Here is an 18,382-nt window from a genome sequence, read left to right as displayed (position 1 = left end):
AATTTAGTAAAGGAACTTAATTGACATTATTGGAATAGGTGTGCTTATATTAGGATTCTTAGCACCAATGTGCCAATTGGAAACTTGACGGTAGACATTCTTGCTCATGTTCATGTTGTCCTTTGGAATGTGGGTGGGCTGATGAAGACTGCAATTGCACGTTCCCACTCATCTGTCGTCTGACCCAGTTTCCTAAACACCACATGATACAGTGTATCAAACTCATTATCAAGTTTGCCGAGACTTGAAGGAAGTAGGGTTAGGATGCATTTAATGAATTGATTTATCTGATTAGTTGAAAGTTTAAAAACCGTGCCCTGAAATGGAGTGGGGGGGGAAACGAGAAAATTCATTAGTGCACCTTACTTGATGTGTTCCAGACGGAGACACTGTTTAAGCCATAACTTTGTTGATTGTGCAGTCCAATCTAGAAAAAGCTCTGTCATGAATAAGTGGATTGCTGTACTAGGAGCTTCCCGTTTGTACAACTTCATGTGGGAGATTTTGGTTCAAAAATTATGAGAGGATAATCCGTAATTGGGAGTTCAAGGCATCAGTGCATTTTGCAGGTTTGGATGACGGACTTCCCAAACCATGAATGAAGCTCAAGTAGTTTATGAATGTTATTCAAAGCCCAAAATTGTTCTAGCCTTGAATACAGTAAAATAAGTTTAACACTTATACAGTTGCATTTCTATTTTTTTTTGGAGTTTTACTGTCTGGTATTTTCCACAGGCATTGCAGCCACTGGGTTTTCTGTCTGACTGCGTTCTGTCTCTAGTGACCAGAAGAAAGACCTTTGGAATATGATGGTAGTACAAGAGTTAGAGGATAGGTGAAGGTTTTTTGAGAGAAAATATGTTTCATAGACCAGGTCCTCTTGTATCTGTATTGAAATTACTGATATGTTTTTGAATCTTAATAAAACTTTAAAATATTTTGAATTTTCTTCAGTATTGTAATTCATTTGAAAAAATAAAAACTTTATAAAGATCAATCTGCAAATGTTTTTCAGTACTGGATAACTTAATTGTGCCTTATGGACTTGAACTGTGTTCTTACTTGAGCTTGTTTTTAATAGAATCATAGAATTTTACTGCATAGGAGACCATTCAACCTATCGTGTCTGCACTGACTCTGAGCTATATCTTTGTCATAGTCCCCTGTTGTTCTTCTTTCCCATAACCTTAAAAAAAAAAATTCTTGATGTGTATCTATCCACTTCCCTTTCAAAGGCCATTGTAGATACTGTTCCGAGGAGGGCATTCTGTGTCCTGACAACCTTCTCTGTTTTTTAACAATTGCCTAACTTTCCCCATTGTTGCTTTTGGAGTTCATTTTTAATTTATGCCGTTTAGTTACCGATTTATCAACCCAGTGGAAATAATTTTTTTCTAATTCAATTTATCAAAACCAGGATGTCAGCCTTAGCTCAGTGGTAAGTTCAAAGGTTAAGTTACGAGGAGAGATTACACAAGTTGAGGTTGTATTCTCTAGAGTTTCGAAGGTTAAGGGGTGATCTGATCGAAGTTTATAAGATATTAAGGGGAACAGATAGGGTGGATAGAGAGAAACTATTTCCGCTGGTTGGGGATTCTAGGAGTAGGGGGCACAGTCTAAAAATTAGAGCCAGACCTTTCAGGAGTGAGATTAGAAAACATTTCTACACACAAGGGGTGGTAGAAGTTTGGAACTCTCTTCCGCAAATGGCAATTGATACTAGCTCAATTGCGAAATTTAAATGTGAGATAGATAGCTTTTTGGCAACCAAAGGTATTAAGGGATATGGGCCAAAGGCAGGTATATGGAGTTAGATCACAGATCAGCCATGATCTTATCAAATGGCAGAGCAGGCACGAGGGGCTGAATGGCCTACTCCTGTTCCTAGGTTCCTATGGTAGCACTCTTGCCTCTGAGTCAGAAGGCTGTGGTTCAAGCTCCACTTTAGAAACTTAAGCACATAATCTAGGGCAGTACCGCAGAAGCTCTGCAGTGTTGTAGGTGCCGTCTTTTGGATGAAATGTTAAATCAAGGACCCATCTGGCTCCTCAAGAGTTTTCCCAGTCCTGGCCAACATTTATCCCTCAACCAACATCACTTTTTAAAAAAAAATTATCTGGTCATTTATCTCTGCCATTTGTGGAACCTTGCTGGTGTACAAATTGGCTGCTGCTATTCCCTACATTACAACAGTGACTACACCTTCAAGAGTACTTCATTGATTGAAATGCTTCGGGACATCATACGGTTGTGAAAGCTACCTCCTTTCTCTTTCTCTTCCATTTTCATGTATTCTCTCCTTTTTGCATCCTCACTTCTCTCCTTTTTGCATGTGCTGTCCGTTTCTCACGGTGCGCTTGTTTTCTCTCTCTGTCTCTCAGCAGGCTTTTTCTTTTTTGTGCACGTGTGCGCGCTCTCGCTCTCGCTCTCTCTGCTTTTTCCTTTTGTAATCTTGAACAGCTCTATCACAACATGGCAAGTCTTTTTTTTAATTCGCTCACGAGATGTGGGCGTCGCTGGCAAGGCCGGCATTTATTGCCCATCCCTAATTGCCCTCGAGAAGGTGGTGGTGAGCCGCCTTCTTGAACCGCTGCAGACCGTGTGGTGACGGTTCTCCTACAGTGCTGTTAGGAAGGGAGTTCCAGGATTTTGACCCAGTGACCATGAAGGAACGGCGATATATTTCCAAGTCGGGATGGTGTGTGACTTGGAGGGGAACGTGCAGGTGGTGGTGTTCCCATGCGCCTGCTGCTCTTGTCCTTCTAGGTGGTAGAGGTCGCGGGTTTGGGAGGTGCTGTCGAAGAAGCCTTGGCGAGTTGCTGCAGTGCATCCTGTGGATGCACTGCAGCAAGTCTGACTGTAGTACCTTGGAAACGAAGAAAAAGCAGTTTCTCATTAACTCTCGGGTAGACAGCTACACTGCATGTACTATTTATGATTGCAATATATAATATTCCCTGATGACTAGTCTGTCATGGGACAAAAGTCAGTGGTCTGGAAAATGAAAGATATAAATCTTCAGTTCTCTCTAAAGAAAGACTCACATTTCCATAGCACCCTTCACAACCTCAGGACATCCCAAAGTGCTTTACAGCAAATTAAGTACGTTTGAGGTGGTCTAGTCACTGTTGTAATGTAGGAAACGTGGCAGCCAATTCCTGCACAGCAAGGTCTCACAAACAGGAGTGGAAGACTGTTTTGTTATCTCTGCATTGAAAAAGTGTGGTTCTTCAAAGGTGGTGGGCATGATTTCTTGCAATATTAGTCTGCAATGCTTTTGTTGTTTAACTCTGGTGTGACCCACACTTCCGGCAAATTGTGGTTAAAATAATTGCTTTACAAACCTGTTTACTATGTCCAAAACTTACTTGCTATTATTAGATTTCCTCTTTCTGTAAGTGTAATGCTTAAACTGGTTATTTAATGGGACAAAGCATAAAATGCTGTCACATTTTCTGTTTGTGCTTCTAAATTAATTGCAATAATGTCATGGGCGATAATTTCAACCTAACCCGCCCAGCGGTAAACTGGCAAGATTGGGTCTGCTGCCCATTTTACTCCCTGCCTGATTTTACTCTCCCATTGACTTCAATAAAGAGTAAAATCAGGTGGACTGTAAAATGGGGTTCCCGCTTGGCAGGTTATATTAAAATTACCCCATGCTGTAACCGATTTCACTGCCCTGGTTGAGATTAGCTGGTTCGGCATCGACCAGCTAAAAAAGTTAGCCAGACCATTTAAGTAGCTGACTGACATTTTCAATATCAATTATGGATCTTTAGGTAGGGCCAGAAAAGGAAGGGAAATGGGACAACGGTGAGAGAGATGTGAATTTTCAATACCGGATCTCAAATTGTGTTTTTTTTAATGTGATCTCTAACATCAAGTTTAACTAAAGAATGCCCACATCCTAAACTTAACCTTATTTTTAAAGGATATCTACATACAGAATGGAATGGTTTAATGGTAGGTATGTTAGTCTGTCTCAGTGACATTGCTGCTATACATTTTTAAGTGACTTTGGTCACTTGTTGAGCAATGAAGTGAGAATTTTTAACTTCACAAATTATTTTAACATAATTACTGGTAGTACAGCTTTAAAAAGAGAAGGAACCTGGGAGGTCCTTGATCTGAGTGGCTTGTTTCCACACTGTATAGTGCAATTATAGCTGAGCCATTGAGGGAACCAGGAAATCTAACTGCTGCAGCATTCTATTAGACACAGATTATCAGAGACCGTGAAGTTAAGAGAAATCCATAATATGTTAATTACAATCTTTATTGCCAAGTATATGTACAAGAATCCCACTTGTTGCCTGTTATCTTGTTTGTGAACATTTGTGTTCACATCTGCAGAAATGTAGAAGGCTGCAATTAACTAAGGTATCCTATTGCTGCATTCAAGTTCCTTGGGGCTCTGTTTCTAAGTTACGGTAATTGTTTGTGCAGTGTAGCTCGGCAGGTAAGGTCACAATGGACCTTAGACAATCCCAATGGTATTTTTATAAACCTCATACAAAGGTGCATGGAAAGAATTAATCCTTGTCAATATACTTGAACTCCCAAGTATGTGAGTGGAGTCTTTGTGTCTCCATTTTCAAAGCTGTACTACCAGCTAATTTTTAATGTCCTAATTTAGATGCAAAGTTCTAAATTTTCACTTGATTGCTCAAAAAGTGACAAGTCATTTAAAAATATACAGCAGCAATGTCTCTTGGAACAAACTACTCACTATAAGCTATTCAATTCCGTATGTAGATTTTTTAAAAAAAAAATTAGTTTAGCATGTGGGTATTCTTTAGCTAAATCTGGTGTTAGAAATTATATTTCAAAAATCAGGTACTGAAAATTCATACTTCTCTCGTCGTCTCCTTAGCCTTCCTGAAGACCAATAATTGATATTGAAAATGTCAGTCAGATACCTAAGTGATGTAGTTAACTTTTTTACAAGCAAAAATAGTTGTAATTTTTGTATGCCCGTATCCTAGTGCTGACTCAGTGCAAGACATTGCCACGTCCATTTTCAGAACTTGCATTCAAATGCAGAAGAAAGTTTCTCTTTCCCCACAGCTATTGGAATAACTAGCATATTACCCAGTATAGCCTCTCAAAAACTTGAATGCCAAAAGATTAACCTGTGCTAGTCAAAATGATGGTATTTACCCATGCTTCATAGTATAGTTGAAAACCCTCTAATTTTATGCAAGGATGAGCAGCGTTCTGATTAGATGAGCTTAGAGACTTTCTATGTTGGGAGCTGATGTTTATCCTGATTTTATATAAATTTTGGCCAGATTGATTTGTTGGAAGATAGCTGACTAAAACATAGCCTGTTACTCAATCTTCGGATGGAATCGCATCATTGACATGATTTACTGCTATTCATACCCTCCTTGTGCAACAAATTTCACAACATCAGAATTCCCGTTACTTTTGTGTGAACTAAGTGCAGGTTTGTTGAGGGAGAGGGCTAGTGCTGGCTTGTGGTATGATTTGTTCTTGATGCATGTGTGAAAAGGGGCAACTTGAGTTATTTCCCCTCGTGCATTACTTTCAAAAGTTTTAATAAAATTTCAAAAATATGCTTTGCTTCCACATTTCCATACTTTAAAAGCTTTCTGACCTTGCTTTAGTAGAAAAAGTTGCTGTAATATACACCTTGAAGTAGAGGTGATTCCACAAAAATTAGTCACTATTGACTGTTTCTTGGTGCGGTTTGCGCAGGAAATGGTATTTTCACAGGAGCAAAACAAGATTTTGGGATATGTGCTAAAGTTCTCTGTGTTCCTATTTGTGCTTATCCAGCATGTGTCATTTCTGGAGGGCAGAGATTGATCTGGGTGCCTTTGAGAGAGATAGTGTAAACATTACTGCTGTTCTTTCACCGGTAATGTGGCCTTTTAAAAAATTATTTTTTTCTCTCTGCTGGGAAGGATATCTGGCCCATAAGTTGGTCTGAATGAGTTATTCTTTTATCTGCACAGGTATATCTGTCGTGCTCCAGTAAATGCACTCGTGCAATGCCACCTGGTGGGGTATGTGAGGACTGCACGGAAAATTCAGATAAACTGCTCAACGTCAGTTGACTGGTCGCGTAATGTTAGGCGCAGCAACATTGTACTCTCTCTCAACATTATGCTCACAGTGCTACCTGAAGACTCAATACCAGGGCTCTTTTCACTAGAGCAAAGGTTAAGAGGAGATCTGTTAACTTTTCAGAATTTAGATCTGTGTTTTGATAAGGTAACTGGAGGGGGGGGAGGGGAAGAACTATTTCCACTAGTTATTGAGCTGGTAAATAAATGGCATAAATTTAAGATCATCAGAAGAATGATGGAAGAGGTTAGGAGATTTTTTTGAATGCAGAGGGTTGTTAGGTCCTTAGGCACGGTGGTGGAAGCAGAATTCTTAATAGCTTTCAATGGAAAATGGTTAAATATTTGAAAAAAAAGGATATTCTAAAACGGCATGAGAAAAGGACAGGAGAATGGGATTAAGTGCTAACTGAGAGCTGGCACAGGTGCGATAGGCTGAATGGGCTCCTTCTCTGCTGTAACATTCACTAAAGAGATACTATAACTTGAAGTGTACCTAATTGTATTCTAAATTGGCCAGACAAGCAGAATTTCTACACCAACTGTTACTAGCCCCAATCATTTTGTTGCTGAAAATCCTTGTTTGAAGTTTTCCACTTCAAAAATATTTTTTTATTTTATTAGAATTTTTTCACCCTCACCTTTCCAGCTCTGCCAACTCTTTGGACATAGGCAGCCATGTCACTAGCCTGGAGATCTCTATCCAACTCTGTCTTTAATGCTCTGTAGACTGACATCGTGGAGTTACTGGTCGGTTTGATTTCTACCTCCTTGTGCCTAATTTTCACTTGGCATTCTAATGCATTAAGCTGCCCTGTCCTGCTTATTTCACTTAAACATTTTCTTCTTCTTCTCTCCCCACAGGTCTATGTTTCATATAATTATGGAAAGACCTTCAAGAAAATTGAAGAGAAGTTCAAGCCAAAAGATGGAACAATAAACCAGACAGTTATTGCTCAGTTTTACCACAGTCCAGCAGATAACAAACGGGTAAGGAATATTCCTTGTAATGTTGGCAAAAGTTTGAAATATAAATTTGCCATTAATTTTTAAAATATGACCATCTTCAATGTATTCACTAGTTTTTTTGAATCTGTAGGGTGCCTTATTATTGCAACATGTGACTTCCCCTTGCTGTGGTCTGCAGAGTTTCCCATGGCGCTGTTGACATTAGTGGGTATCAGCTGTTCTCTTACACAGCCTCCCCGTCTGCTAGAAGGATTGTAGCTGTTTGTATCTTATTTGCCTCTGTCAGTGCATATGCTTTGAATCCTAAATTTTAATTCACTGATTTCAGTGCATAAATTTACAGCTTATTGTAAGACATTTGGACTAACTGCAGGAAGACATATCCTAACACTGTTGTGCATGAATGAGACGAGTGGAGTATGTAAAAATAGGTGTGTGTGGAGTTAGCCGCAATGGGAATTTAGCCTTAAGGTTCAGTTAGCCTAAAATTTACATGTTAAACCACTAAGTTGTTGGAAACTCAGCATGACGCTCCCACCATCTTTTCCCCCCTCTCTCTCTCTGCTTCTTTCCCCCCCACCCTTACAAACTGTGATCAAAATCAACCCTGGCCCATTGCATCCTCCTCACTAGGCAGAAAATTAGCCCTGGGCCAGTGATTTCCACACCTTTCCTGTGGGGGAATTGGGGGAGGGCCCGGGAATTGGGGGACAGCTGCAGTGAATGGGGGAATTGGGGGAGGGCACCAGGGAAATGGGGGAATTGGGGGAAGGCACCAGGGAAATGGAGGAATTGGGAGAGGTCTCTTACACACGTCTCTGTAAGCCATTTCACCTGGGATTGTTGCTAGTTGTAGCTCTCCTGACCAGTCAGTGGGAACACCAATTCCAGCTGCAGAAAATGGTCCAGCCAAGAGCTAGTGTCCCTGAAACCTGAACACGGTTACCATGCCACCTCTCTGTAATATTCGGGGTCGGAAGAAGTGAATAAATGTTGGGGAGCACATGGATGCAATATATTCTTGACTAAGTGGCTCTCAAGCAAAAAAAGCTTCCTATATCTGTTGGTCCACGTTTATTCCCTTAAAATTTGTGTGCCGTAAGATTTTTACTGCTTTGGCCAAGAGGCTTAGGATTTGTCATGGGACTCAAATGTTTAACATCCGGATTGTACTAGTGGCCTTCGTAACCTGGTTTTATTTTAATTTTGATGTGAATTTTTTTAGCTCTCTCAGATTTGCAGCTAATCATTCATAACAAATGGCATTTGTTTCAACTACCTTATTTGTGCATGATCATCAGATTCAGAATCTAGAATTGTTTTGTGCAATTGGATTTGATTCTGTCCTTAGATATTTTATATTTACGTTCTTTTCACAAAGCAGTGTATTGCTGCAGTAGCTCCTGGAAAGTCACTCACTACTAAAGATGGCAGACTTAAGTATTTCACTTGGTGGAAAATTCAACTTGCAAAAGGTATTGTAGTTGGTAGGCAATTAGTAAAGTGACTATAAATTATACCGTGACACATAAATCTGCTTGTGCAGTATGCTGTGTACATTGTGAAAAGGGGCTGTGGCAATTCCAATTATTCAAACTGAGCCTGAAGCACTTCTGTCAGTGGTAAAGTTAAATGTGAGTGGAAAATTCCACTATATCTTTAAAAATTGCAGTTTTATCACCTTCCTTGTGGCAGCAACTGGCAACTGAAAAATGTGAAACAGGACTGATTTTTTAATGCTGGCTTTGCATTGATGCTGGGTTGGCAACATGTACATGATACTCTAGCCAATATAATGAATGCTTCTGATGGCCAAGACCCAAGTTTCTGTGCACCTTAAGAGCTGCTGTTGAAGGTGGCACAAGATGCAGTCCTTCAATTTATTGGCCTTCTAACAGGCCCAATAGAGTCGGTGGCACACAGCTATAAACACTGCAAGAACAGGTGCTCATAGGTTATGGTCTCTGCTGTACAGGACCCTACTGTTATAAAAATGCCATTAAGAATGTTTCGTTGGGAAGACATCTTTCAGACCTGATGATTAACTCCAGGATTTGAAAGTTATTCTACTCACAAATTTGTATTGTATATGATAGCCAGTATTGATTTAATCTAACTCACTTTGAAATGAAAAATGAAAAATTAAGTAGACTAGTTTATCTAACATGTTACTAATTTAAAAACTATTGTAATTCTGATGGCTTTTAATTTTCTTTCTCCAAAATATGATTTATATAATTTTAAATGTAGGAAGTCGCATGTTGCATTTTGAAGTTTAGTCACAAAGTATTGATGGCTAATACGCTGCTCATATCAATTTGTGGTAATGACATTGAAGGGGTCAAAATACATTTTAGTACTAATTACAGTATATTAAAGATAGCCCAATGATGTAGTTAATATGTTTTGACTTGTTGGTTATTACTCCATGGAGACAAATTTAAGCCCCATAAATGCCTTTTTTTCTCTGTTTTCTCAGTATATGTTTGCAGATACCAAAAATCACTACTTGTGGATCACTCTCAACTTCTGCAATGATATCCAGGGCATCCAAGTTCCATTCAGTCCTACTGATCTTCTCATGCACAGCCGGGATCCCAATCTTGTACTGGGGTATGACAGCTCCCATCCAAACAAACAGGTATTGTTATTCCTTTGCCTAGGCCCTGCTATCTGTGGGCATTACTGATGGGCAATTATGCTGATCCAGTAGAGCTTAAGAAGGAGATGCTTCTTGTTTGCAAGATGCTGGTCCTGAAATGGAACGAATTGGTATTGGTTCACTAGAATTTATTCCAAAGGCTTTAAGAACCAAATGAGAGCAAAGAACGCATGTTGGGTGCAGGAACATAACTGGACTCTTAAAATTATTTTTGTGCATTGCAGAAACAAAGGTAATCTTTTTCCATGTAGTTTACCTGTAGTGAGGAAATTGTAAACTGTTCCATCTGAATATATACATCAGCAAGCCATCTAAAAGGGGTCTACATTAAGAACATCTTAGTTTAGACAGTATTTATTTGTTTCTGGCTTATAACAGGAAATTTTGGGATGGTGCTTCATCGGTCTACAAACATACCAATTAAGAGCAGGAGTAGGCCTTTCGACCCCTCGAGCCTGCTCTGCCATTTGATAAGACATGGCTGATCTGATTGTGACCTCAACCCCACTTTCCCATCTACCTACTATAACATTTGACTCTCTTGTTAATCAGGAATCTATCTAACTCAACCTTAAAAATATTCAATGACCCTGCCTTCTGACTTTTTGTGATTCATGTACTCGGACACCCAGATCCCTCTGTACCTCAGAGTTCTGCAATCTCTATCCATTTAAATAATATACTGCTTTTCTATTACTCCTGCCAAAGTGGACAACTTCACATTTTCCCACATTATAACTCCATCTGCCAAATTTTTGCCCACTCACTTAACCTATCTATATTCCTTTGCAGACTCCTTATGTCCTCTTCACAACTTACTTTCCGACCTACCTTTTTGTGTTATCAGCAAATTTAGCAACCATACATTCGGTCCCTTCATCCAAGTTATTGATATAGTTGAGGTCCCAGCACTGATCCCTGTGGCACTCCACTCGTTACATCTTGCCAATCTGAAAACGACCCATTTATGCCTACTCTCTGTTTCCTGTTAGCTAACCAATCCTTTATCCATGCTAATATGTTACCCCCCCTACACCATGAGCTCTTCTTTTGTGTAGTAGCCTTTGATGTGGCACCTTGTCAAAAGCCTTCTGGAAATCCAAGTACACCACATCCACATGATCCCCTTTATCCACGTTGCTTGTTACTTCCTCAAAGAACTCTAATAAATTAGCCAAACACGATTTCCCTTTCAAAAAGCCGTGTTGACTCTGCCTGATTGCATTGAGATTTTCTAAGTGCCTTGCTATAACCTCCTTAATAATTGATTCTAGCATTTTCCTATGACAGATGTTAAGCTAACTGGCCTGTAGTTTCCTGCTTTCTGACTCCCTCCTTTCTTGAATAGAGGAGTTACATTCGCTATTTTCCAATCTGATGGGATCCTTCCAGAATCTAGGGAATTTTGGAAAATTAATACCAATGCATCTACTATCTCAGCAGCCACTTCTTTTAAGACCCTAGGATGAAGTCCGTCAAGACCTGGGGACTTGTCAGCTTTTAGTTCTAATGTTTTTTTCAGAACCCTTTCCCTGGTGATTGTAAGTGTTTTAAGTTCCTCCCTCCCTTTCACCTCTTGATTCACAATTGTTTCTGGCATGTTATTTGTTGCCTAAGAAAGGATACACTTGCCATAGAGGGAGTGCAATGAAGGTTCACCAGACTGATTCCTGGGATGACAGGACTGTCGTATGAGGAGAGATTGGGTTGACTCAACCTGTATTTGCTCAAGTTTAGAAGAATGAGAGGGGATCTCATTGAAACATATAAAATTCTGACAGGGCTAGACAGACTGGATGCAGAGAGGATGTTTCCCCTGGCTGAGGGATCCAGAACGAGGGGTCACAATCTCAGGATACGGGGTAGGACATTTAGGACTGAGATGAGGAGAAATTTCTTCACTGAGGGTGGGGAACCTGTGGAATTCTCTACCACAGAAGGCTGTGGAGGCCAAGTCACTGAATATATTTAAGAAGGAGCTAGATAGATTTCTAGACACAAAAGGCATCAAGGGGTATGGGGAGAGAGCGGGAATATGGTATTGAGATAGAGGATCAGCCATGATCATATTGCATGGCTGAGCAGGCTCGAAGGGCTGAATGGCCTACTCCTGTTCCCATTTTCTATGTTTCTATCCTCTACAGTGAAGACGGAAGCAAAGTATCTGTTCATTTCATCCGCCATTTCCTTATTCTCCTCCATTATGAATTCCCCAGACTCGCTCTCTGGAGGACCAGTGCTCACTTTACTTACTCTTTTCCTTTTTAAATACCTGTAGAAACTCTTGCTATTTGTTTTTATATTTCTAGCTAGCTTTCTCTCGTACTCTAATTTCTCCCTCCTCGTTATTCTTTTAGTCATTCTTTGCTGTTTTTTATATTCTGTCCAATCTTCTGACCTGCCACTAATCTTCTCAGAATTGTATGCTTTTTCTTTCAATTTGATACTATCTTTAACTTCCTTAGTTAGCCACGGATGGTACGTCCTTCCGCTAGAGTCTTTCTTTCTCAGTGGAATGTATCTTTGCTGAGTGTTATGAAATATCTCATTAAATGTCTGCCACTGCATCTCTACTGACATATCCCTTAACCTAAGTGCCCAGTTCACTTTAGCCAGCTCTGTCTTCATGCCCTCATAATTGCCCTTATTTAAATTTAAAACACTAGTCTTAGACTTGCTCTTCTCTCCCTCAAACTGAATGCAAAATTCAATCATATGATCACTGCTATCTAGAGACTCCTTTACAATGAGGTCATTAATTCTGTCTCATTACACATTACCAGATCTCGAATAGCCTGCTCTCTGGCCCTAGAACGTGCGGCTCTAAGAAACTGTCCCAGAAGCACTCCATGAACTCATCTTCCAGGCTACCATTGCCAATCAGATTCTTCCAATCTATATGTAGATTAAAATCACCCATAATTATCGCTGTTCCTTTCTCACAAGACCCCATTATTTCTTCCTGTATACCCTGTCCTACAATGTGGTTACTGTTAGGGGGCCTATAATCTACTCCCACAAGTGACTTCTTGCCTTTACTATTTCTTATCTCTCCCAAACTGATTCTACATCTTGGTCTTTGGAATTAAGGTAATTTCTCTCTATTATACTCATGTCATCCTTAATTAACAGAGCTACCCCTCCACCTTTTCCTAGCTTCCTGTCCTTCCGAAATGTCAAGTACCCTTGAATATTCAGGTTCCAGCCTTTGTCATCTTGCAGCCATGTCTCTGTAATGGCTATCAGATCGTACATATTTATTTCTATTTGCGCTGTCAATTCAACCATTTTGTTACGAATGCTACGCGCATTCAGATACAAAGCCTTTAGTGCTGTCTTTTTACTATTTTTGTGACCTCTGGTCTTATCTGCTGGCACACTCATAAGTTTGCATACTCTGTCCCTTCCTGCCACTCTCTGATTATCATTTCCCTTATTGCTACCTTGCTCTCTTGCCTTGTCTTCTTTCTTTAATTTATCACATCTTCCCTTACTTGATCCCTCGCCCCCATTATTTAATTTAAAGCCTTCTCTACCACCCTAGTTATACGATTCGCCAGAACACTGGCCCCAGCACGGTTCAGATGAAGCCCATCCCAACGGTACAGCTCCCACCTTTCCCAGTACTGGTACCAGTGCCCCATGAATCGAAACCCATTTCTCCCACACCAATCTTTGAGCCACGAATTTAACTCTCTAATCTTCTTTGCTCTATGCCAATTTGCTTGTGGCTCAGGTAATAATCCAGGGATTATTACCTCTTGAGGTTCTGCTTTTTAATTTAGCCCCTAGCTACTCATATTCCCGAAGAAGAACCTCTTCCATCATCCTGCCTACATCGTTGGTACCCACGTGGACCCCAACAACTGGATCCTCTCACTGCAAGTTCCTCTCCAGCCCAGAGCAGGTCCCAAACCCTGGCACTGGGCAGGCAACACAGCCTTCTGGACTCTCGTTCTCGACTGCAGAGAACTGTGTCTGTCTATCCCCCTGATTATACCGTCCCTTACTACCACTACGTTCCTACTAGCTCCACCCACTTGAATGGCTTCCTGTACCATGGTGCCACGGTCAGTTTGCTCATCCACCCTGCAGCCCCCGCTTTCATCCATACAGGCTACAAACACCTCAAACTTGTTGGACAATTGTAAAGGCTGAGGCTCCTCCACTTCTACCTTCTCGATCCCTTTACCCGCCTCGCTCGCAGTCGCACCCTCCTGTCCCTGACCACTGACCAATTTAGACCACCTTATCCTAAGGGGTGTGACCGCCTCCTGGAACCAAATATCCAGGTATTTTTCCCCCTCCCTGATGTGTCGCAGTGTGTGCAGCTCGGCCTCCAGCTCAAAGTCTCTGACTTTGTGGCACATTTTTCACTTTGCGTACTGCTTCAGCTTTGAATGAAGGGTAGTCCAGGCTCTGTCAGCCGTGCTCTATGATGAACGGGAGACACACGTAGGGAGGGGGAAGTAGCAGAGTGCTGATTTTCCCTTGCAACCAAATTCTAAAGAACTTCGAATAATGGGTGATTGCTATGAGATGGAGTGATCGAGGAACTGAATCTTCAATCTCTGGATTGCCACCTTGACATAGGAACAGGAGTAGGCCGTTTAGCCCCTTGAGCCTGTTCCGCCATTCAGTGAGATCATGATCTGTGACCTAATTCCATATACCCGCCTTAGCCTCCGATCCCTTAATACCTTTGGTTAACAAAAATCTATCAATCTCAGATTTAAAATTAACAATTGAGTTAGCATCAGTTGCCCTTTGCGGAAGAGAGTTCCAAACTTCTGTCACCCTTTGTGTGTAGAAATGTTTCCTAACTTCACTCCTGAAAGTCCTGGCTCTAATTTTTAGGCGATGTTCCCTAGCCCTCGACTCCCCCACCAGCGGAAATCATTTTTCTCTATCTACACTAATCAGTCCCCCTTAAAATCTTGAAAACTTCATTCAAATCACCCCTTAATCTTCTAAGTTCCAGGGAATACAAACCTTATTTGTGTAATCTCGCCTCGTAATTTCACCCTTGGAGTCCAGGTATTCATTCTAGTAAATCTACGCTGCATTCCCTCCAAGGCCAATATATCCTCCTAAGGTGTGGTGTCCAGAACTGAACACAGTTGTCCAGGTGTGGTCTAACCAGGGCTTTGTATCGCTCCAGCATAACTTCTACCCCTTTGTATCCTAGTCCTCTAGATATAAAGGACAGCATTCCATTGGCATTTTTGATTATTTTCTGTACCTGTCCATGACATTTTAATGATCTCTGTACATGAGCCCCTAAGTCTCTTTGGACCTCCACTGTTTCGAGCTTTTCACCATTTATAAAGTACTTTGATCTATACATTTTAGGTCCAAAGCGGATGACCTCACACTTGCCTACATTGAAATCCATTTGCCACAGTTTTGCCCATTCACTTAAAATTACAGAGAGATATTAATAGATTATGCTTCCATCTACACTACTTATAATGCTGCCTATCTTTGTGTCATCACCAAACTTGGAAATGTGGCTCGCTATCCAGTCATCTAAGTTGTTAATAAATAGAGTGAATAGTTGAGGCCCCAATGCAGATCCCTGTGGGACACCACTAGTCACGTCCAGCCAATTTGAGTACCTGCCCATTATCTCTACTCTGTCTCCTGCCGCTCAGCCAATTTCCTAACCAGGTCAATAATTTGCCTTCAATTCCATGAGCTTCAACTTTAGCTGACGGTCTCTTATGAGGGACTTTATCGAATGCCTTCTGGAAGTCCATATAAACAACATCCATTGACATTCCCCGTCCACGACTTTAGTCACCTCTTCAAAAAAGTCAATCAGGTTCGTCGGGCACAACCTACCCATTACAAATCCATGCTGGCTCTCTCTGATTAGCAGAAAATTTTCAAGGTATTCACTCAATCCTTAATTATAGACTCTAGTAATTTCCCGACAACAGATATTAGGCTAACTGGTCTATAATTCCCTGGTTTCCCCCTCTCTCTTTTCTTAAATAGCAGAGTGACGTGCAATTTTCCAATCTAAAGGAACGGTTCCTGCATCAAGAGAATTTCGGAAGATTATATTTAGGGCATCTGAAATGTTCTCACCTACTTCCTTTAAAACCCTGGGATGGAAACCATCTGGTCCTGGGGATTTGTCACTCTTTAGTGCCATTATTTAGCTATTCTTTTGGGTCTAAAATTTAGCAACTCTTGAGCTTATGAAATGTACCTGGATGTCAGATTAGTAATATTTTGCAGTAATGCAATTTATCATTTTGATTTAGGCCAGTAACTTAGCCTGTTTATTTAAATGGAAGATATCATTCAAACAAGACAAATAAAATGGAGATTTAAAAAGAAGAAACCAGTGAATACTGGAAATCTTAAATTAAAAATGAATGTTGGAAATAAACAGCATCTGAAAGAAAAAGTGATCTTTCAGATCCTACCCATTATGGCCGTGCCCAAAGTGTTAACATACCTTTTCCGATGAAGGGTCCCACATGAAATGTCAACCTAACTTTCTCTCTCCAAGATGACATCATCGGAGCCCGATCTGCGTATTTAAAGAATGGAGTAGGTAAGTCCCCCGCTCTATTTTAAATGCTTCCCCCCCCCCCCAAACTGGTTTCCGCCAGATGGGGATTGTTAAAATCGAGGCCGACACTTTGGGAATCGGGCACTACAATGGGACTGGTGCAAATGGCGTCTTTTTATAGGACAAACCTATCAAGGATTCTTGAATGTGTGCTTGAGTGGTGCCTGTTTTAGTTGAAGTATGTTTTTATCTTACAGCTTTGGAAGTCAGATGACTTTGGACAAACTTGGATCTTGCTTCAAGAGCATGTCAAATCTTTCTACTGGTATGCATATTTATGCAATTTTTATTTTTGTATATTGTGTGTAAGTTGGAGCTACTAAAAATGATGTACGTTATAGTGTATTTTTTCTTTTGAAGAAAATACAACTAAGATTCCCCAGATTTAGTCTCTTCACTGCTGTTGGATGTGATGCTGCGGTCTATATATGTGCATTGCACTTTCAATATGCTTGTTTAGTGTGTAACTAAAATTCACTTTGGAGTAGAAGGTTAGTCTATTGCAGTCTTTTTGAAGCCTCTTGCCAAGTTTATCATTGAATGATTTATAGCTCCTGTGGAGAACTGTGCATCTTGGACTCTCCCAATCCAGATAATTGTGCATGGCGAGGCACAAGTAGCAACTGCGAAAAGATATAATAATGAATAGCTTTTCCTTTCTTTGAAAATTTGCCCACTTTGTTTACGGTACCCTTAGGGTCTCCCTGTGCAACATGCAGCTCCCTATCCCTATGTTAATAATTGTGAATCAAGAAGTGAAAGGGAGGGAGGAACTTAAAACATTTACAATCACCAGGGAAAGGGTTCTGAAAAAAATATTAGAACTAAAAGCTGACAAGTCCCCAGGTCCTGACTGACTTCATCCTAGGGTCTTAAAAGAAGTGGCTGCAGAGATAGTAGATGCATTGGTATTAATTTTCCAAAATTCCCTAGATTCTGGAAGGTCCCATCAGATTGGAAAATAGCGAATGTAACTCCTCTATTCAAGAAAGGAGAGAGTCAGAAAGCAGAAAACTACAGGCCAATTAGCTTAACATCTGTCATAGGGAAAATGCTAGAATCGATTATTAAGGAGGTTATAGCAGGGCACTTAGAAAATCTCAATGCAATCAGGCAGAGTCAACACGGCTTTGTGAAAGGGAAATCGTGTTTGGCTAATTTATTAGAGTTCTCTGAGGAAGTAACAAGTAACATGGATAAAGGGGATCCTGTGGATGTGGTGTACTTGGATTTCCAGAAGGCTTTTGACAAGGTGCCACATCAAAGGCTACTACACAAAAGAAGAGCTCATGGTGTGGGGGGGGGGGGGGGTAACATATTAGCATGGATAAAAGATTGGTTAGCTAACACGAAACAGAGAGGCATAAATGGGTCGTTTTCAGATTGGCAAGATGTAACGAGTGGAGTGCTACAGGAATCAGTGCTGGGGCCTCAACTATATCAATAACTTGGATGAAGGGACCGAATGTATGGTTGCTAAATTTACTGATGACACAAAGGTAGGTAGGAAAGTAAGTTGTGAAGAGGACATAAGGAGTCTGCAAAGGAATATAGATAGGTTAAGTGAGTGGGCAAAAATTTGGCAGATGGAGTATAATGTGGGAAAATGTGAAGTTGTCCACTTTGGCAGGAGGAATAGAAAAGCAGTATGTTATTAATTGGAGAGAGATTGCAGAACTCTGAGGTACAGAGGGATCTGGGTGTCCTAGTACATGATATTGGGACAAAGGATCAGGATAATGAAACAGTTTGGGTAGAGATGAGGAATAATAAGGGGAAAAAAACACTAGTGGGCGTAGTATATAGGCCTCCTAATAGTTGCAACTCTGCTGGAAGAAGTATTAATCAGGAAATAGTCGGGGCATGTAATAAGGGAACAGCTATAAATATGTGGGATTTTAACTGTCATATTAACTGGACAAATCAAATTGGGCAGGGCAGCCTTGAGGAAGAGTTTATTGAGTGTATTAGGGATGGATTTGTTGAGCAGTATGTAACTGATCCTACAAGGGGGCAAGCAACCTTGGACCTGGTCCTGTGTAATGAGCCAGGATTAATTAATAATGTCCT

At 40.6% G+C, this 18,382-nt stretch overlaps 1 protein-coding gene across 2 annotated transcripts in view; it reads left to right on the top strand.

Moving 5' to 3' along the window:
- Positions 1–18,382, top strand: part of sorl1 (sortilin-related receptor, L(DLR class) A repeats containing) — a 173,658-nt gene that overhangs the window by 49,472 nt on the left and 105,804 nt on the right. For both annotated transcript variants that reach the window (XM_067970858.1, XM_067970856.1), the window contains exons 3-5: positions 6,960–7,085; positions 9,544–9,705; positions 16,510–16,577. In XM_067970858.1, coding sequence (XP_067826959.1) covers positions 6,960–7,085; positions 9,544–9,705; positions 16,510–16,577 — 356 coding nt within the window. The remainder of the gene's footprint in view (positions 1–6,959; positions 7,086–9,543; positions 9,706–16,509; positions 16,578–18,382) is intronic.

This window comes from Heptranchias perlo, chromosome 33 (genome assembly GCF_035084215.1).
Source record: "Heptranchias perlo isolate sHepPer1 chromosome 33, sHepPer1.hap1, whole genome shotgun sequence".
Lineage (NCBI taxonomy): Eukaryota > Metazoa > Chordata > Chondrichthyes > Hexanchiformes > Hexanchidae > Heptranchias > Heptranchias perlo.
This window is presented reverse-complemented; position numbering and strand designations above follow the sequence as displayed.